This window comes from Anastrepha ludens, chromosome 2, assembly GCF_028408465.1.
Source record: "Anastrepha ludens isolate Willacy chromosome 2, idAnaLude1.1, whole genome shotgun sequence".
Classification (NCBI taxonomy): Eukaryota; Metazoa; Arthropoda; class Insecta; order Diptera; family Tephritidae; genus Anastrepha; species Anastrepha ludens.
This window is the reverse complement of record NC_071498.1, coordinates 32,909,140-32,932,112: the sequence shown is the minus strand read 5'-3', so window position 1 is coordinate 32,932,112 and position 22,973 is coordinate 32,909,140. Positions and strand designations below refer to the sequence as shown.

Genomic DNA, 22,973 nt, shown 5'->3' with positions numbered 1-22,973 from the left:
TCTGCGTTCTCCTTTAAAAATTTACTTTTTTTATCTGTTATAAATGTATATAATGAATTTTCTTGATAAATTTAGAGAACAGATCGCACTATTTCACTCGCGCCAACGTACATATATATTCATCGCGCTCACGCCTGGAGTGGACTTCATTATGTCTGGGAAGATAGGGGAACCATCGAAACTGTCTGGGGATTGTGAAAACATTATTTTTATAGATCTCTGAATAACATATATAAAAATTAGATTTTATACTATGACGAAAGTAGATTTATAAATAATTAGAATGTTAGGGTGTCTGGGGAGGGGTTGTTACCGCCCTAAGTGTCCGCCAATGGACGAGGCAGTTTCTGATATGATTGTAAGTTGAAATGTATAAAAACTAAGCTTTATACTATTACAAATTTGAGACTCAATTTTACTCACCTTTACTACCTGTTACCTGCCAAAGCCACCGCGACCCAGGTTTAATAAGCTGGGTTTGCTTATACCTGTATAGGGGACGTATATAGAAAAATTTCCAACTTTTATAATTTAACGAAGGTCTGGGCGTCGCGGGCTCTGACTCTAATACAGGCACACACATTCAAAGAGAGGGGCACACCAAAAAGAGGCAGCAAATACAAAGCAGAGGTACAATAAGATGCGTATAAACCTTATTTGTGCGCCAAACTTAAAAGCCAAAAGAGAAGGTATAATTTCAAAACAAAACAAAAAAAACAAAAAGCACGGAAGTAAAAGTTGAAAGTGAAATTTAAAGGAGGACAAATGAATAATTTAAGACAAGGTAGAAATGACAATTTTATAGTGATTTCACAATTTTAGAGCATTGTTTTGTAGAAGAAGATTTTCGCACAAAACGGCTCCACACAAATCACTTCCATTTTCGGCCGCTCGAAGCAATTAAGGCTACTAAGCCAGTCGGCCAATACGATTATGCAATATCTTCGCCATACACAAGTAAACAAAGCACAAAAATATCAAAATAAATAAAAGTAAAACATAAACATAGCTAAAAGAAATCTGTGGCAACAACAAAAAGTGCAGCAAATACACTGCACACTTTAATCTCTGGCCACTTATGTGGTTGAATAGTTGTGGTAATTACGTGGTTAAACCACTGGCCGAGCGACATACATAAATACATATAAATCATATGCCACCGTTACATGGCCGGCTGAGTCGTTGAGTGTGCAGAGGCAGCTAACAACCGGCTACGAAATTACATTTGGCATTGAATTATGCGGGCGATGATGAAATAAAATACGTAGCAGTTTGGTTGGCTTGCGGACAGTGTCTTGGTCGGAGCTCTGCAAGATATTACGAGCAGCGGTGATATGTAGATTTTGGTAATGTTGGAGTATTTGGGGGTCAAGACAGGAGTGCGCATACAGAGAGAAGAGGTTATTTGTGCAAAAAGAGCGGTGAAGATAATTTTTATTGCAAAATTATCACGAATATGGCACAAAGAGAAAATGGAATAAAAAAACAAGACAAATTTAAATAAATGCAAATACAAATATATATATAGAGACGTGAATAGCCTAAAGTGTATCTAAGATATATATAAGGTATAGCTCTCTCTCTCCTCTTCCTCTACGTTATATCTTTTTTCTCTCTCGCGGAACGAAAATGCCCAAAACGTTGCATGGTCTTGAAATTTTACTCTCCATTCTCGCTCGTCCATCGACGCCTAAGAAATTTCACTTCAAAACTTATACAAATGGATAAAAAAATATAAAAATTAAATCAAATAGAACATTTTTATAGTAAATAAAAAAAAAAGTAGTTAAATGAAATACTTAGTCTTGCCATAAATTCTGGGATAAATTTTATAATGCATACGGCGAGAACAAGTTCGCATAAAAAAGTTCGTTATTTTGCTTTTGCTCGTATGGATGGTCTACTCATAAATTATACTCAGTTTCGTAGCAAATTTCGCTTGTTCACAATGAAGTGGGAAGCTAAAGAAAATCGCTTGCAGTGATCGCATTCCATAAGTGTGATAAAAATGTAAGTGAGATTTACGAATTGCTGAGAAGACTTAATATTTCGATGTTTGTTTACCGTACGATCAATCGTTTTTGCCAAACGTCTGAAGTGACAAACAGAAAAACAAAGTGGTCGTCCTCGCGTGGTTTGAAGCAGTGCAATCATAAAAACCGTCCGAGAAAGAGTTCGCAGAAATCACCTAGAAAGCAGAAAGTCATGTCCATGAAAATGAATGTATCGGCCAGATCCACGTCAAGACTAATTAGAGATGATCTTCACGGAAAAACGGAAGCCTATCGTCGCTCAACTGGTCATCTCTTAACAAGGCGCTTGAAGAAATTTAGACTCGACAGATGCAAGCAGCTTCTTCGGTGGCACGCGGTCAACGGCCATGAAAATATTATTTTAACAGATGAGAAAATGTTCACTGTTGAAGTTTTTAATAAGCAAAACGAGAAAATCTCTACTAACACTTCTTAAGGACGTTTGAAATGTTCTGCATGGCCACACAATTCGTAATGGTTTGGTGGGGAGTGTCTTGTGAAGCCGTTACATCTCTTCATTTCTGCGAAAAAGGGCTTAAGACCGGGGTAAAAGTGTACTGGGAGGATGTCTTAGAAGGCGTGGTGAAGCAGTTAAGCAGTACTTACTTCAATGGAAAGCGTTGGATCTTCCAGCAAGATTTTGGGTCCAACCCATAAGGCAAAACCCAACCAGCAGTGGCTAAAAAAGAATATTCCTGGGTTCATTGCCGCAGAAGATTGGCCGCCTGGAAATCCAGATCTGAATCCATTGGACTACAGTTTGTGGTCAAAATTGGAGAATATGGCCTGTCGAAGTACTCACAGAAACTTTGGCAAAATTTGCAATAGCTGAATGGCTTACCCGTTTGAAGGCTTGTGTGAAAGCAAATGGTGGCCATTTCGAATGAAAATTAAATTTTTTTTTTTATTTTTTAATATTTACATGATTAAATAAAACTAACTTCGTTATAAAAAAAAGTATTATAATTTCATATCTATAACAGACTTTACTTGTAACAGAGCTTATGGCAGGATTAATAATAAAAAATATCATTACAACAATATTTCAATTTTGTGTTATCATTTTAAGATTTCAAACTCGTAAAAAACATCCGATACATTAGGGTGCCTCACCAAAAAAAGTTTTTTCAATCTTTTGAACTTTTAAAAATATTTTCCAAAAAAAAATCACCTATGAGAGAAAGCTGATGCTTAATAGATCAGTATAAAAATGCTTAGAAATTTTATCAACGGAATCAAAATATGAAATTTTTGGCAATACTTCCTAACACAACCCATCCTCCTAACCATCCCACCACTACCTCTCCCTGCCTCCCCTCTCCTTTCATCCCATCAGTTTTCTCTTCCACCTCACCTCCTTCATATTGGTATCACAAAGGACGAATCCGTTTATCTTCGTCCAAGTGTGCTCATTCCTTGGGCAACCATTCCAACCTAACCTAACCTAACTCCCAAACAATACAGCGGTTCACGTTGCTCTTAATATTTTTTCGAAATAGTCTTAAAATATAATAAATTTTATAATTTCGGTAAAAGCCTGTTATTTTTTGTTCGTTGAGGCACCTAATATACATGTAGAATTGAGTTGGAGGTTATCTTAGCGATAGTTTGATATTTTATGTTGCTCTGTACTGTCATATTTATTCCAATTTATTATATTTTAATTTATTTTATTTTACCCATTTTTTTTTTTTTTTTTGGATTTTTTTTTATTCGATTTTATTTGTTTTTTGTAACTTGACTTTATTTTCTTTCCAATTTCAGTTTTAAATTGTAGAATTCAGATGAAAAAACAGTATTGATTTTTTTCTGTATCGAAAGTGATTCACCCTAATGCCCATATATTACGCAATGAAATAGACATACAAACCAACTCACAACACTTTTCAAACGCTTTTGCACTTACAAGTACATTCAAGGCACGCAATGCAATCTACCATAAAAAAATAAAAGTCTGAGTGTGTTCGTTGGCTGCATGCATGTGTTACATGCATTTTGTTGGTGCGTTGCATGCAATAAGAAATGCTGTGGCCAAGCAGTGATTCTCCGATAAGTTAGCAAAAACATCCGTTTGCTTGTGTTTCTCGCCAAGTTCCTAAAGTCTAACAGCAAGAAAAATAGTAAATTATATATATTCTGTAGCTTAGAATGCAGCGCCAGGTATGTGCTTATATGCACTTATACATATACTATAATGCTGTCTACACTCTCTACTCTATACACTTCTCTCTACATCTGCATTTAATTTTTCTAATGGGAAAGCCTCAAATGTACTTGCAACGAGAATGTCTGGCGTTTCAGTGTTGTTGACAAGCCGTAATTCTTATGCAGAAAGTTGCATACCATACCATATACACACATCTACATACGTATGTATGCACATGTAAGAGCACTTTGAGAAACTTCCCAGTGAACCAAAGGGGAAGCAGATCAAGTTTCAGACAGGGTCATTAGCTTGCCTGTGATTTCTTTATTCTACATAACAAAAATTCCATTGGCTTCAACTTCTAACTGATTAATTCTGATTTATTTTAAATTTATTGAAAAAATGGAGGCGTAAGCTGCTGATGAAACTTATCCAGGCGATATCAATAAATCGCACAATGCAGGCAAATCGTTATCATCTGGAAGGTAAACTTTATTGGGCTGGCAGCAAACAGAAAATGGGCTGCAGAGTCCACTTGTGGAATAGCATCATTTCTGATTGAACAAAAGCTAGCTTTCTAATACACTGGAGAGCACCTTATAAAACACACTAAAGCAAAGATTTAAAAACAAATCAATGTATAAAACAAAAAACTAAATTTATAAAAAAAAATCTGAAAAGAAAATAAATTTATAAAAAAAACCAAATTTATTTAAAAAAACACAATTATAAAAAAAAAATTATTAAAAAAAGTAATATATTAAAAGAATATATATAAAAAAAAATGATTTATAAAAACACACTACGTTTATAATTATAAACAAAATTTATAAAACAAAATTTATAAAAAACAAATTATAAAAAATAAATTATAAAAAAACTGTATAAAATAAAACTAAATTTATAAAAAACGAATCAATTTATAAAAACACTAAAGTTATATAAACAAAGCTGAAAAATCACTACGTTTATGAAAAAATTTATAAATTTATAAAAACGAAAAACTTTATAAAAACACTAAAAAAGAAAAACAAAACTAAATATATAAACAGAACATAGTTTATGAAAAAAATATATATAAAAACCTAAATTTATAAAAAAAAAATCTCAATTCATAAAAAAATGTATAAAAAAAATGTTTATAAAAAACCTTTATTTATAAAACAATTTATTAAACAAAACTAAATTCATAAACTAAAAAAATAAATATAAAAAAATTGATTCATAAAAATTTATTTATAAAAACACACTACGTTTATAAACAAAATTTATAAAAAAAAAAAGTTATAAAAAAAAATGTATAAATAACAAATTATAAAAAAAAATGTATAAATAACAAATTATAAAAAGGAAATTTATAAAATAAAATTTAATTTATAAAAACACGAATCAATTTATAAAAAAACTAAAGTTATAAAAACAAAGCTGAAAAAAACACTACGTTTAGAAAAAATTTTATAAAAACGAGAAAAATTAAAAGAAAAAACCTTATGAAAACACTAAATATAGAAAAAGAAAAACTAAATTCATAAAAAAACATTGGTTATAAAAAAAAATTATATAAAAAGAGAATAAATTTATAAAAAAGAACTAACTTTATAAAAAAAAAATTATTTATAAAAAGAACTTACTTTATAAAAAAAAAAAAAAAAAATTTTAAAAACATTTAATTATTAAACAAATTATTAAGCAAAACAAAATTTTTAAAAACAAAATATTTATTTTTAAAAAACTTTATAAAACAAAACTAAATTTTCAAAAACAAAAAAATTATTTGTATAATTTTATAAAACAAGTTTATTTGAAAAAATTTAAATTTATAAAGAAAACTAAATATATAAAAACAAAATATATAAAAAAAAACATAATTTATAAAAAAAGTAAACATAAAAAAAACTAAATTTATAAAAAGAATTTTATTTATAAAAAAAAATTATTTATAAAAACAATGTATTCATAAAAAAATTAATTAAACAAAATTTAATCTATAAATTCATAAAAAAAATGTATTTAAAAAAATCAAAATTTATAAAAAAAAAAAATCAAAATTTATAAAAAAAAATCAAAATTTATAAAAAAAAAAAATTATTTATAAAAAAAAATTATTTAGAAAAAAATGTATTCATAAAAAAATTAATTAAACAAAAAAATTTAATCTATAAATTTATAAAAAAAAAATGTATTTAAAAAAATCAAAAATTATTATAAAAAAAATGTATTCATAAAAAAATTAATTAAACAATAACATTTTATCTATAAATTTATAAAAACAAAAAAATTTCATAATTTTGGTGGGAAAATCACAACTTTTTGGTTAATCAGCCTAATTAATGTGCATGTATGGTAAATATTAATACTCACTTAGGTATATCGAAAGTATACTTCGCAAGAACAAAAGAAAAGCATAATCTTAAAAAAAACATTTACTGCACATCAACTACTGAATAAATAAAAAATAAGCTGGACAACGTAAAATGAAAAAATTAAATAAATTTAGTCAATCAACTCATTTCCATCAGGCTCGTAAATTATAAAGGGTCTTTCAAAAGTGATGCCTAGACGTCTGTAGTAAATAATTCCTGACGGTACCTCTTTTTTTATATAATCTTTGACATTTGTGAAGCAAACAGATGTACATTTTTATACGATGTAAAAACGCGTTAAAATTATTGAAACTTATTATGAAAATGATCGATCTTTAAGAACAACTTATCACAAAATCCGTGACTGTTTTGATGGAAATAAACGTCCGAATGAGTTGGCAATTCAAAGGTTGGAGAATAAATTTCAAGAAACTGGTAATGTCGGGGACAGAAAAAGGACTGGCGGCCAAAAATTGCACGTTGTTGTTGAGAATATCGCTACTACAGCGCAAAGTCTTGCTGAACAAACTTCAAATCGATATCTCGATGCATTCATTAATCGATTTTTCCAGTGATTTTGCTTGTAGACGCGCTCATGGTAGGCATTTTAATGAAGAACATTTTTACATATTATTGTTAAGAACCGCATTTTGAATAGCGAAACCTGAAAAAATCTAAAATTTTACATATTTTATTTTTGTACTGGTATTTTTCAGAGTCTTATTTACGACTGCTTGAGGTGATTTTATCACACGACCAACTTAAATTGCGAAGATTCTTTGGTTTAATTTGCCACCAAACTTGTCCCATAACCGATAAATTTATGGGCCTAATCACTTTTATTTCAGGGTTGTGGACAATTGTTTGAGTCACTGTAGGCGAACGTAGCGTAGGGTAATGCATATACATGAACTAACATTTGTACCGTCAACTATTCTAAAATATAAAAATATCACTGAAGGCGCAAGAAATGTCACAAAAATAATCAACCTAGCAACAGCAATTTGTGCTGATGAGGAAAACAGTTGACATTGTCGGATTGAAGGTTGGAAAAGTGTTGCGTCCCATAAAAAAATCTTTTAGCAATCTTTATAGCAAAATATAGTTTTGTAAGCTAGTGTTATTAAACAAAAATCTCCTCGTACATGAAACCTCCGGCACACACTAATTCCTACACACATACACATACTCGTATGGATACGTTTCATTAGGTAATCGGAAGTATGCGAGTAGTGGCAAACATGTTTCCTCGCACACACACACATGCACACAGGCACACATGCAGACATACTATGCAAATTTATTTAAATGCTGCGCAAAGTGGGGAACGTTTCTCTATACCATTCGCGATTTTGGTCAATTTGAGCTCATTACCAAGGCAAGTTTATTGCCAAAACACGGCAAAGCGGCCATGCGATGTCAGGCCAAGTTCAGACATGTTTGCCAGCAGAGAAAAAGAATACATAATTACAAGCGCAAAACACACAACAAAAAAAAATGTAATAAGATAGAAAAAAAAAACAGCAACAACTTAAATTATTACGTATAGCATTACAGCAACAAGTTATGGGGCGAAGCTGAAAAACGGCTGGGAAAATATCAGAGTGCAGTTGAAAAAATAGTCTATTATGTATGGCAAAAGCAGCACACTAGCAACAACTATAACAGCAATAACAAACAATAAAAATGTTCACAAAACCAGCACCAACGATGACAGCAACAGGCAGACGGACGGTCGGACGAACGTACTGAAGGAACGGATACTGACAAAACAACAGAGGCAACTCTACACGCCTCTGCTTTACTTAACTGCTAGTCCAATGCGACTTTGCTTTGACTAGTTGTTGCAACGTTGCAATTATCATTATTTTTTTATTTTTATTTTTTTATAGAGCGTCTGTAGTCGCTGTTGTAACAGCAGCAGTGGGTAAATGGACGTAATAGCTGATGTTGGAGCTGGAGCTGGAGTTGCTGCTAAAAAACTGGTTCGTTGCTTAACTGCTTGTCTGACTGACTCAATGACTGGGCGGCTGAAACAAGTGGTGGGTTGACTGCAATGCTGGCAACAGCAGGCAGGCAGACACACGGACAGACAGCCAGTTGTTTTGACTCAGCTGCATATATTAGTCGGGAGGCAAGTGTCTGCCGCCTTGCATAGATGTTGTTGCAAAAAGTGACTGCCTGGCAGTGAGATGCAGCGCCCAAGAACCTTGAAGAAACCAGTTGGTTGTTCTAATGTCAATGCCATTGCAATGCGCCGGCAGATCTGCCAGACCAAACAGCAACTCGCCAAGTCAACGTGCAAAGCAGGCAGTGCAAGAAAAAAACACAAGAAACAGGAAAATAAGACCGCCGATTTGTAGACACTGCAACAAGAAGGAAAAATAGCAAATAACTGTAAAAAAATAAGAGATGACTCGATAATGCAGACAATGGTGAGTTGACAGTCCCAGTCAGTCGCATTCAACCTGACAGACGAGGCTGACAGCCTGTCCGTTGAGTCTGCCAGTTGAGTGTCTGGACCTGGACGGAAGCAGCTGCAGCAAAACAGAGCTAGCGAGCGTATGTTATTGGCCTTTTTTAATAAATGCAAAAGTAAATTCATACATATTTATGCTAATGGAATATTTAATAGTTGGTTTGCTTAAATACATTTCCTGCATAGCGATTTGTGCAGAAATTTTATCACAAACCCTGTGGGGTACCATATTACAAGACACCAAAATGGCTCACATGTGATGGAGGTAGAGGGTTAATATGTCGCAAGTGTTCCGCAGAAAATTCAATTTGAAAAATCTTACGAATTCGCGAATCTTATATTCGAATTGGAGGATCAATTTTGTATTTGGAAATTTTGAAAGACTTGCTAAAATTGTATATTAATAAAATATAAGCGTCGTTTTATAGGTAGAATCCCATCTCTGAATGGCTTTTATCATATTTTCTCTTTGCAAAAAGATTAGATCTTGAATACGAGGTGTAGCACTTAAATAACGAGGTCGAAGCTGCTGTAAAAAATATGCATGTGCCACCGACAATCAGCTGTTTTCCCTAAAGAAAATAGTGCCTCTTGCATCTGTATTATAAATAATATTAATAATATGTTATGTCGGAAAAATTTTAATATAGAGTGATTAAAAAAATAGGTATGTACATATGTCCATCTTTTTCTATGTTTTTTTATATTTGTTGTGTTCTATTCTTTCTTTGTTTTTGTTTGTTAGTTTCTAACGTGTTTCATTTTTTTAAATATGCATATATATATATATATATATAGGGTTATTCAATAGGTGCGCTTCAAATTTTTTCCGATAGGTAGGGCGAACGATGCAATATTTTTTATTTTTCGCTTGTCATTTGTAAACTTCATTAGTATACATTTCATCATGGAACGCTACACACTTGAGCAACGATTGCAAATCGTGCAAATTGTGTATGAAAATAATCGTTCTGTTGCTGCTACTTTAAGAGCATTACGGCCATTTTACGGTCCATTTAACAAGCCGTCCCGTTTTGGGGTTATGTGAAGTCATTGGTCTACAGTAACAAGCCGGCGACAATTTGTGAGCTCAGAGCCAATATTGAACGCGAAATTGCTGGAATTTCGGCCGATTTATGCAAAAGAGTGGTCGAAAATTGGGTTCAACGATTGGACTTCGTAAAACGTGCACGCGGTGGTCATGCAAAAGAAATCGAGTTTCATACTTAAATGTATATGTTCAAACTCGATAATAAAAAAAAAATTGGTTAAAAAAGTCAAACCGTTTGTGTTTTATTCAAAAAAGTTCAAAAGTTGAAGCGCTCTTACTGAAAAACCCTATATTTTCTCAATATTTTATTAAACTTTTATTTTTTAAATAGTGTTTTAAATATTTTTTCTGCTGTTTTGCTTTTTAGTAGTTTGTAAATATAAATCATTCTGCAACAAAAACCAAAATAACCAGAAGTTTTGACATTAAACTAATAAAAAATTAAAAAAAAAAAAAAAAAAAAAAATACAACAAATTTTCATCAGGAATTCACACTTTTAAGCCACAATATTTAAAAAAATTCTGGGTGTGCACTTATGTAACTCATTCAATTTAAGTATAATATATATAAAAATAATACATTTTTTTTTTTGTGACTGAACGTCAATACTTTGTTCTGTCCGTCTTTGGAATAATTTACTGCTAAAAATGAAAAGTATAAAAGAAAGCTTGCGCCTCAGAAATGAATTGCTTCGTTACTTTGCCGAATATTGCTGAATGTACTCAAACAATTTCTCATTCTTTAACTCTAATCAATCCCTCCCCCCTCTACTACTGCTACTATTTTGTTATCTTTTCTTTAATACCACCTACAACTTCATCTTTTTTCCTGATACTGCTGTTTTATTACTACTGTAATTTTAATTTTGATTTTATTGTTAATTTTTGTAATTTAGGATTTAAATATGTAATCCATTCTGGGGGTCAACCAATATAAAACTAATCTATGGTTGTATGTTTTACTTAGATAAATTAAAATAAATACCACAACAAAAAAATCATGCATTCACAACGAGTCACTGTTGGGTGTGATTTTTAGCTGGCAAAGCCATCAGACCGCACTTCTTCGAAAATGATTGCCGATGACGATGTTAATGTTGAATGTTAATGGTAATGGTGACATAAAACACCTTTCATGACCTAAACCATAGTAAATAAATAACTCTCAGGGACTATCAGGCAAAGTGGTGAGAGCAAAGTGGGTTTAAGTTTTTAGCAAACTTTTTTTTATTTCTAGCCAGAAAAAGCAATGTAAAATTAAGGTAAAACTGCGCATCTGAAGCCAAACTAATAAATTAAGCAGGTGAAATGATGCGAGAAGTAGGTAAAAAAATTTTGTAAATTGTCTTCTTTGTAAATTGTCTTCAAAAAATAAATTGAAATTGAAATTATTGAAAGATTTTGAAAGATTTTGAAAAATTTTGTAATCTTGTATTACCAGAATTTAATTCATCTTTACCCCTTCCCCGTTGGACAGCTTTTTTTTAAATCCAGATCTGGCCTTTTTTCGTCCTGTTAGCGGCTCCTTGCTTAAATTTTAAATTAGAAATATGTTAAATTCACGTCCAAATTCGAAAAAGGGTACCCAACGGAGGGTTAATACTACGCCCAGTTATGCACCTGAATTGAAGTAATTAAGTTTTTAATTCAGATAACGACTTTGGTGATCCCACACATTCCATTAGGCTTATTCCATTTCATAGTTGAAACTATTGGGATTTTGTTTGTGAACATAGAACAAATTTAAGAAATTTAGCTTTAAAATAAAACTTAGAGAATTCATCTGTATCTCTGCTTAGATGTGCCCATTTTACCGTTGGCTGTGAAGCCTCACCCACTATGGCCGCAAATTGAGGAAAATCTCTGTATTAACCACATTCCGACCCAGCCTTCTCTTTTTTGCCTATTTTTCGTGCAATTTTAAAAGAATTTGATAGTTTAAAATAACATTTTTTTCGTTCATTCAACATCAACTTGATTTTTTTTTAAGAAATTATGTCTTTCCATCAAACATGTTTTTCTCTTTTTAATGAGAGACAACTTTCACATGGTTATATGCGGAATCTGACAAAATTTTTGCGTAATTAAATATTGAAGGGTGAATTGAGCTCAATTAAAGCCTTAATTGTCTTACTTTCTTATTTTATTTCTTATTCTAAATTTCGCAATTTTGGTGCATGTCTGAACGCTGCATAACAGGGCTTATCGTAAAACCGCATGCAGCACATAAATATCGAAATCGAGGAAAAAAAAATTATTTAAAAAGCACTAAAAAGAAATGTTCATATAAAATTGTAAATCGTTAGGTACTTACGAGTACTCCCAAAATAAATATATTTTTTTCTTGTAGATGTTTCGACGATTTTTTTTTTCAAATTTTCATTTTTGTTTGAAACTTTGTTAAAATGATTTTAATTTTTTTATTTTTCTCCCCTTTTTACTGGTGCAACGCATTATAATGCATGGCATGGTAACGGGCCTACATATGTATGTATATACGTATGTATATATGTAGCACACAGCAGTGGCAGCTGTCAAATTAATATGCAACACAGCAAAGAGACATGCAGCAACAATCGTAAATACAACAAAAATCAGTAACTGCAACAACAACAACAGCAATATCAGTCAGCAGTCCACAGACAGCAGCCGACAACCGCAACAAAATACCATACATATAAATTGAAGGGAAACTGGCATTGCTGTTGTTATAGGCTTCTCATATCTCAGACGTCATCCAGCCCTGACTTCCTATTCCTACAACATTGCACGGAGTATTTGCATGCGCACTCATGTATGCACGTACAATTTGAAAACATATGTACATACATTCAATCGCATATATTGCATTGCTTCCTGATCCACTTAAGGTGACTCGCACGCAGACTAAACCACAGAGACATGAAAAAGTAACCACAAAAACTACTCTTTATTGTTTATATGACTACTACCGTTATTGTTGTTGTTGTCGTTGTTATTGTTGTCGCATATCTGAAGAAAAATCTGCATAACTAAGACCTTGGTGACTTTCGTTTGCATTACGAACTGGGAGAGCATATGGGAAGAAGAGGGTATTTATGAGTGAATGAAATACTTTGAGATATGCACGTCCAAGTTTGCTCTCTGTGGATATGAGAAAAAGGATTTTTTTTATATCTTTGAGCATCAAGCGATGAAAATTCGATCCAAATTTTATTTAAGATTTAATTACTGTCGCTAACCTACGAGAAAATGAATGATGAAGAATTTTAACTAAAATAAAAGTAGACAAAACATTAAAATAGGAATGCAATTTAACAACAAAATAGTTACAAATTATGTACGGCAAAAAAAGGCAGGGCCCAGTAGAATACGAATCCAAACTCTCTTCGTCCAGAAAAATAATAACACATTTGACACTTGACAAACAGACAAGCAATGGAGTGCATAAAGGTTAAAATAAATAAAATAATTTCCATGACTTAAAATAACTTTTTTTATTTTCATTTAGCAAAACAGTTAGTCAAACGCGAAATAGATGATTAATTTTGGACCACCTTGTTCAAAGCAGCACCACTGGTGTCGGAATCCAAAACGAGTGCCCAAGCAGCTTAAAGGTATATGGTTACGGGACTCCCTGATCGACGATCAATTGATTGAATCCCTGCTATGTATATTTAAGAGAAGTGGTAAGAAATGGTTCTCACTAAAAAAAAAAAACATAAAAATATTTTAATGAGTTTACCATCCACATTAATAACTATGGCCCTAACTAATGGAAAAATTATGGAAACTTGTATGAAAGGTAGGTGAGACTTATATAGTAAGCCACATGTCACATGTGAGGCCTTGTCTTCTTTCGAAATTGAAACCACTCTTGCCATAGGACATCCTCTCAATATGTGGCAAAGCAAGCTTTATAGATATTTGTGAGAGTTGCACTTAGAAAGCCACAGCCCACTAGTAAATAAATAGGAAAAACACCATGAACTTCTGGAGTTTTGCGCACCTTACCCTTTTCAAGACTTATGAAAAAACCAGTGTTTCATTGAATCGTCATCGCTTGTTTTCTCTGCAAAAAATTAAATGCTATCACATTACCAATAGAAAGGTCTATCTATGTATAAACCTACGATAGATCTCTGATTCAGAAAATAAAACCACTTCTGCTTATAGATATACAGCGAAACCTCTCTTGGGCGGACACTCGCAGTCAGTTAGATTTTGAAGAGGTTGCACTGTAATCAACTTAAAGAAGCATTTCGTAAAGAAGATTTTTAAGCTAATATTTTGAGCTTAAGCAACCAATTATTCACAGCCGTAATTCTTTTATGCGAGCAACTTTATAGAACTATACAGGCCGCGACAAAACAAAAGCAGATCAATATGTTGACTAATTTGGACGATTTTACTTTTTATTTTTGCTTTTTTCGAGTTTTTTTCTAGAAAAGTATATAAAAGTATATCATTCATTGTATAACAAAAACCATATACAGCCAAAATTCACAATTTAAACAAAAGTTAGAAGAATTCCACAAACATTTTGCCACAATCCCACGGTTTTTAGAATTTCGCGAAAAATTTGTACCAGAATTATAAAAATTCGATATATTTTCGTCAAAATTTCAAACTTTTTAATAAGAACTTTTATTTAATTTAAAATTTACAGCATGCAGTTTTATACAATAGTTTATTCAATTTTAGTAATATATAATAAAGTGCTACTCTGAATTTGCTAAAAAATTTCGTTGATTTTGGAGAATTTTTTTCTTCCATACAAAGTCAAGAGTATTTCATAAGGAGCAAAAGCGCAAACCCAGAGGGAAAATAGTTATTAAAAATGAACGAGAATTCTGCGCTACTTCAAACTTACACTTTATTATCCTAAATTTCAATGGGTTATAAAACTGCATACGCGAAATGTTTCTTAAAATTCCTATTAGTTAATTTTGAATTAAGATAAGTGTGATTTTTCTTGAAAATGTATCGAATTTTTATGAATCTCGTAATAATAAACTGTGATTTATACGAGATTTGTTGTAGAATGGGCTATGCTTTAATAAAAACAATTATGTGAATTAATAAAAATCAATAGAACAGTCAAAAAAACTGGTCAAAATATTGCGATTCTATTATTTCGTCCATCGTCTATTGTAATTCCTCACCCACCCCACCTTTAACATAATTTGAATATAAATATTTTGCAGTACTCACTTAAATCCTTTTTCGTCATCAATGCCATTGACAACGCCATTAGTATTTGTTACTTGGTCGTCTTTCTTTAGGCCGTTTGTGTCAAACGGAGAATTGGCCTTTTCCTTTTCGTCGTGTGACTGAAATGAAGCAAGAAAAGGGTAAATAAAAGATGCAAGGTATGAAACGAAAGTGCAAAGAATGAAGCAAATTGCGAAGGTTGTCAAAATCCAAGAATTTCAGTTATATAAATCAAAAACGCTATAGAGCGATTCATAATTAAGCGCAAAAGAACTGACATCCTGGCATTTGCAAATTATTATGGCAAATGCATGGGAGTAAATTTATGGCAGCACAGGTAGATAATTTGAAAATGCCACGCTGCAAACTCATTTTACTTTAATTACGAACTGCCCTAATGCTTATTTGCTTTTATGATTTCAAGGATGTTGCCCTCATAGACATCATTCAACTGCTCGAAACTGTTAATGCACTCAATCTTCGCGTTTTGAAGCATCATCGTTTTCGCAGTAGTCTGTCAGAATGTCGTATTTTAATTATAAACGACCACCCTAATTTGGCAGTGTTCGACTTCTTGTAAAATTGCTACAGAAAAAAATTTTTGAATGTACAAGCTATCCAAAAGACGTAAAGCCGATACATGGATGGCTTGGGTTCCGAAGTGAACGATTGTCTCACTTTTTCACTGCGAAAAATCTTCAGCTTTCTCCCTAAATCCACGGCGACCTTCTTTAGCACCTGGACGAGCCAGGTCAAACTGCAATTAAAGGTGAAAATCGATGATATATCAATACCGAGCCCGATACACTAATAAAAAAAAAACCCAACATTTTTGGGGTTACCTTCTTCCACAGTTTGCTCTCCATCTCAGCGCACACAAACGCAATTGCCACTAAGGCCCAATACCGCAACAATTTCCTCAAATCGCCTAGCTGGTAGCACTTGTGGCAAAGACAGAGAAATGTTGCCCAGCACTAGTGATTCACAGTAGACAAATCTTTCTGCAGACCTGCCGAAATACTGTCATCAGAATAGTCACGGGATGCCTCCTGATGTTTCTCCTGCAACATCTCCACAACGAGCCTTCCATGCTGCCAGTTATAGAGCTACTGTGCTCAGCAAGCGATTCCTTCTGAGCTGCTACCACTGATATCTCCTCTAAGGCACTTATTAGTGGCTGAGCCACGTCCCACATCTCTTCGATTTTACTGACAAGATCCAGTACCAAAAACGGCTACAACTACTGGATCAGACAAATTATAGACAGACATTAAACGGCATTCACCGGGAGTCTCTTACCACCTTTCTAAACTCCCGGCCCCAGAATGCCATCTTGGTAGACCAACCATCAAGCATAACAGAAGCAAAGCTTCAGCTGCCTCGTGAGACAATTACGTTCCAGATATTGTAGAAGGTTAAACTACTATCTACCTAAAATTGGCCGCAACATACTCAAAAATGTCCGGCATGTTCCACACAACATTAACCACTTATTCAAATACGCCCTTAAATTCAATAACTTAACAGCCCTCTAACTTTGGACTCACCCAAACTAAACAGCATGTTTCTTAGGCCTACCGCTGAGCTGAGATAGACGATGACGACCGGCGAAGCTTGATAGTTGAGCTATACGAACAACAGCAGCCAGTTTTACCAGTTCTAGTCTTACGTCAATTTGGGTTTTAACTTTAACATTCAACGCGCGCTTTTTGCCGGATTTTTTTTTTAGTTATTTGAAGCTTGCATTTAAAATGGTCCCCATTTGCGCAGTCTTTTCTTTAAAGTTTTCGTTTTTTAAATTTATTTGTGATAAGTTAATCAGTTAGATCTTAACGCCTTTACTATCTGGCTTGTATTTATATAATTTGCTTCTAAATAAAACACAGCATAAATGAATGAGTTGATGGAGATTTGTACTTTGGCCTTGGGATATTTTGTGCCAAAAGTACAGCCAACATTATCGCCAGCGTTACTCCTGCCAAACGAGCTGTAATCGCACTTTTCTCGAAAGAAGGTGAGACACTCATTCCAATGTGAAAGTATGTGCGAGTGCAGTGCTTAAGTAATGAAAACTAGTGGACCATACAATTGTGCAACGCTTTTCAATTCCCACAATAGAACACATTTCAGATTCCCAATGCCAGAGAGCAGCAAATCTTGCTTGCAACACTGCACTTGCTTTATTTTTACCCAAGGAAGAACACAAAAATGGTCCAGAAAACCCGGAGATCGATTGTGTTCCGCCATTGGAACCTCTTATGCTTGCATTTCCGTTTAAAGTTTGGAGTTCATTTATTATTATTATGAAAGGATTTAACACTGCGACCTGAAATGTCTATTGTGTCCTCTTCATGGATTCAGAGTATTTCTGTAAGCTCAACTTCCTCAATAAATTTTAGTATTTTACCGGAACTACAGCAGCATTCCCCGTACCTGTATGGGCTTGTATGCTGTTACAACAACAACAACTCAGGTGTTTATACCGCTGTTGTTCATTTAAGCAAATGTTTGCGTAACCGAACAGCTACTGAATAACATTTTGCGTTTGTAAAGAAGAATAGGGTTTTGTACTTTAACCTTGATTAAAAACAAGGATATGGGGTGTTGACATCATAGACACGAGAATGAAAAATAATCCGAAAATTTATATGCAATAATAAACTCCATAAATTAAATATAAAAAAATAGTAATAGAAAATAATACAAAATCGCAAGTAATTCATAGAATTCTATTAAATGCAAGATTGCGAAAAATAGGGTACTTGGTGTCAAATGTCAGAAGACACAAAACTTTGCAGAGCTCACAATAAAATATCAGGGCCAATCGATTGGTTTTGCTTCAGAAGGCAATGAAAACACAAAATCCATTAAAGATATTTTACAGCAATAAATAAAAAACAATTTGCGCAAATAAAAACCAGCAAAAGACCGTTGTGGTCTTCAGAAAGACTACGTCAAAGTACCTATAAAATTTTGCTTAGTTTTATACTTTAACATGCATGTATATACATACACAGTTAGATATGTACGAGTATGTATGTATTTTTTAACCAGTTTACTCACTACTTTCCAAGTGGATAATAGAATAAGCAAACCCAGTTGGCTGCTGCTTTCATCATTACGTTGTATTGTCCGCCTTGAGGCGATGACGGAATGAAGTCGCAGAGCAAGAAAAAGCTCAGCAAATGAAATTGAAAAGCACACACAGAGCCAAGGATAGAAGTGCGGACAACTTACTTGCAGAATAAAAGGAAAGCAATTGAAAATCAATGGATAATAGATACCAAAGTAGTAGAGCCCGAAGTAATGCGAGCTCATGCGTATGGTTGTGAAGAGGCGCTTATGTAAGGAAAAAAGTAGGTACATGCGAGTTAAAAATTTGATGCATCCCATAGACTTTTTTTATTATTATATTTAGTACGTTTTGTTTAAAAAGTATCACAAATTTCTCATTTAAACGAAGCGGCACTGTGAGATATTGTCAGTATGTTTTTTTTCTTTTTTTTTGGGTTGGATTGGGTCAATATCAGTTAGTGCATGCGAAATAGATTTGTAAACCAGCCATTCTTTAGTGCATTCTTCGGATTACTTTGTCGAATTTGGTGTGCAAAATTGACTTCCAAGGAAAAAGCCATTCTCATTATTATATAGTCAAAATATACTGGTCGGCCTTCGATGAGACACAAAGAGTTTAAAATGGACCTTACTGAAGTTGATTATGTGGGCTTGCCTCGTTCTCGTCGTCCATTCACCTCTGTTGAGTTATGAAAAAGTTAAGAAAATTATACTCGAAGATCGTCTCAAAGTAGCGCATTATTTACGCTGTGTTGAGGATGAGACGAGTTGAGGCGTGGCTTGTGTTGAAAATGCTAAATTTTTTGCAAAAACAGTTTCGCATTAATGTCGATAAAAAAATACTTTCTTAGAACCAAAAAGTCTTCGAAACTATCATTACCGGTGACGTGATAACAGAGCCAACAATCATCGTAATGGTGCTTGAGGTGGTGTGAAGAGTTCACAGAAGCAGCTGAAGACGGCAACAAATTCGTTCAAAGCGTTATTTGACTATTATAATTGATTACGAGGATTACTTTATCTCCTCATCTTATAAAAACGAAGCCCCAAAATACTAAAACCTACGAGAGTAGTATGAAAAGTCCGTGCAAAAATGAAAACTACTTAATTGTTGTTTATTTTTTACATAGACTCCTTTTAGGCTTATACACATCGTCGAACGCTGTTCTAGTTTGTTGATCCCTTTAGAATAATAGGATTTGTCCAAGTCTGAGAAATAACCTTTCGTTTCTGCAATCGCCTCCTCATTTGAATAAAATCTTTTCCCCCGCCAACCATTACTTCAAATTGGGGAACAAATAGTAGTCTGAGGGAGCCAAGTCTGGAGGACTGGTGAAATGTGAAACGAATTGGAACCCTATTTCCATTAATTTTGCGACCACAGGTGCTCAGGCGTGAACTGGTACGTTGTCGTGATGAAAAAGGAGAATCACTCGAATGCCAAACACAAAGCAATAGCCCGATCTGGCTGAAACTTGGTGTGTGTTCTTCCAAGAGATGCTAATAACTGTTAACGAGGATTGATCACGACCATCATGCCACATACCGTGAGATTGAGGCATCCTTGGGTATTGAAATAGCCGACGAACATCAATAAGATTTCGGTAGTAAAAGAGGCTAAAAATCGCCCTGAAAACGCGATTGGACAAAGTGCTCCGAAAATTAGTAATAAAAGTGTATTAATCATCATGGAGAATATTTTGGAAAGCAATCACTAAGATTAATTTTTCCATTGTGAGACCAGAAAAAATTATAGCAACCCTCGTAAAAAAACAAATGAACGTTTAAGTAATGCGAAAAAGATGAAGAGGCGCAAATATGCAGCGGTATAGGTAAATAGAGTTAGACATTTATTCTATATATCGAATATTTATGCGTGCAACTGTACGCTGCATCAAGCATCAGGCACGAAAATATTGAATACACCCAGAGAATATCAAGATTAAAGAAACTTTGCTTATTTTTATATTTTTAAGTATTTTTGCAAAAAAAACTTACCTTGTCATTGTCATCAAATTTCAGACTTCGCAAACGCGGCTCCAGGCTGGAGAGTGGACTCTCCTTGTTAGTTGGTGAGCCACCCAAAACATATTCGACCATTTTTACACCCAAACCGCTGGTGGCATCACGAGGGCTGTAAAAGAGTAAAGAATTATATTCAGAAATAGTAAAAATGACTTTGTGTAATTCGCAAGCAGCGCATTGCCTACCAGATGTATACCTATGGAACCGGAAATGCAAAAAATAAATTAATAAACGCGTCACTTTTGTTATTTTTCATAAGAAACAAAGCGCCAGTCTACATTGATGAAAACCAGTGGCAATTAGATGGAACTAAGTCTGCTAAAATAGCCGCATGGGTAGGTCACTGCTTCCCAGCTAAGCGCCTCTACCATTTCCTTGCCACACTTTACTCGGCGAGACGGTGCACTGCTTTCCAGGAAACTCATTCAATGCTTTTTGGGAACAAAACTAACTAACTTGCCTTTTACCATATACCGAATTTCAAAATTATGAAAACCGAGACTGTGACGCATTTCATAGTTTAAACGTAAAAAACTTAAAATAACAGGACAAAGTAACGCTGTGCGGTAGTCAGCCATCAGAACTCAAAATCATAAACTTTTAGCATAGTTTCTGTATATATAGGTATACCTGTTTCATAGGTATACGCCTGGTATGCTTGAACTACCTCCTCTGAAGCAAATAAGCATTTTTTTTCAAAGCCTGCACTCACCTCAATATGCCCGCATTGGTGCTCGTATTCGAATCTGGTGTTTGTGGAAAGGTGCGCGGGCGCGGTGGTGCCAGAATATTTTCTCCTTGTGTAGACCATGTCGAGTCTTTCCAAACTGGATGATCGCCGACGCCGGGTATATGCAGCGGATTTAGCGGGCCACCGGTTACGCCACCCGAAGTGGTACCTTTGCCATCGGATTTCTCCCATAGCTTTTTGGCAGTGGATGTGGTGATCTGCAAGGAGTAGAAGAAAAAAGGAAATTAGTTTTATTCAAATAAGCGAAATTAATTGTACAAAATGTGTTTTAGATGAAGATTGGATTGGGTACAAATAATTATTATTATTTGTTCCAAAATTCTGCTGATTTTCTAGATTTCGTTAATTAACTGAAAATAATTGACAACTGAATTCGAATTTTGAATCTGCTTGGTTTTTAAATTTTTTATTTGTGGCATGTTTTCTTTGTTATTTTTTTTTTATTTTGTCATTTGGGGCAATTATGAATGTTTTCAAAAACAATGGAACTCTGAACTATGAGCTTTACATCAAAACATCTTTACTTCTTGAACCTATTTCGCGCAACTTTTCATGAAGAAGAAACGACTGAGCGTGCCTTGGTGAACTCAACTAGACAAAGTATAAATCAAGGATAGACTTCGGCGTTGAAAGTATGTAATTGATGTGGCAACAGAGGGAAAACCCAAATGCATCCATGTTTTTTTTTTCTTTTCTGTTCTTTTTTCTTTTTTTTCTTTGTTCTTCATTTTCTTTTCTCTTGTTTCTTCCCTTTTGTCCCTTTTTTTTCTTTTTCCTACTTTTTATTTTTTTTTATCTTTTTACTTTTTTTTTTACTTTTTTCCTTTTTCCTACTTTTTTCTTTTTCTTTTTCCCTTTTTCCCAATTTTTCCTTTTTACTTTTTTTTCTTGTTTTCTTTTTGTTTTTCTATTCTCCTTTTCTCCTATTCTTCATTTTTTTCTTCTTTTTCTTTTTTTCTCTTCTTTTTCTTTTTTTCTCTTCTTTTTCTTTTTTTTCTCTTATTTTTCTTTTTTTCTCTTGTTTTTCTTTTTTCCATTTTTCTTTTTCTTTTTTCCGATTTTCCTTTTTTCTTTTTCCTTTTTTCCTTTATTACTTTTTTTCCTCTTTTTTCCTTTTTTTTCATGTTTTTTTTTTGTTTTCTTTTTGTTTTTTTTTCTGTTCTTTTTTTCTTGTTCTTTTGATTTTTTCTGTTCTTTTTTCTTGTTCTCTTGGTTTTTTATGTTCTTTTTTCTTCTAAGGTTACTAAGGTTTGTTCAACGATTGGGAATAGACGATGAATTTATTCGTGTAAATCAAAAAAGGAGACTCTGCTTTTATTTATTTGTAGTAAGAAGACCGAACCAATAAATTGAAATTTTTCTGAATTTTTTTCTGAAAATATATATTTTTAATGCCCTTTTTATTCGCGCATATCTTTTGAACCACTCACGTAAGCAAAAAAATTAGTTGTTCAATTCGTTAAGAAAGGTCTATTTTTCGACAAAAGCATCATCAAAGTTTTAGTAAAAACGCCATTGAAATGCTTACAATCTTTTACTAAGATTTGCTACTAAAATTTAGCTAATCGCAGTATCACTTTTGGGAGAAATAAAAAGGGTTTACTTGGTCAGGATTTCCCCTCCAAACTGCATCATTCGATTTTTGAAATTCAATAGTCGAAAAATTGATGTTTGCTAGCAAAATACCAGTGAGCGATGTGCCTCTAGCATACATACATATATTTTATAAAAAGAGATGTATTTCGAAACGAAACTGCAGCTACTCATCGAAGAATACACTTTTTGTCATTTTAGCTCTTCATTTCCTCAACTGAGAACATAAAACGGTTTAGGTGAGTTACCCCACACTTCGTTGCC

At 33.4% G+C, this 22,973-nt stretch overlaps 1 protein-coding gene across 1 annotated transcript in view; it reads right to left on the bottom strand.

Annotated features, from left to right (window-relative positions):
- LOC128868091 (maternal protein pumilio-like) overlaps window positions 1-22,973 on the bottom strand; it is a 198,677-nt gene that overhangs the window by 86,616 nt on the left and 89,088 nt on the right. The window contains exons 3-5 of the mRNA XM_054109826.1: window positions 21,078-21,313; window positions 20,339-20,474; window positions 15,266-15,384 (exon numbers count right to left, since the gene is read on the bottom strand). Coding sequence (XP_053965801.1) covers window positions 15,266-15,384; window positions 20,339-20,474; window positions 21,078-21,313 — 491 coding nt within the window. The remainder of the gene's footprint in view (window positions 1-15,265; window positions 15,385-20,338; window positions 20,475-21,077; window positions 21,314-22,973) is intronic.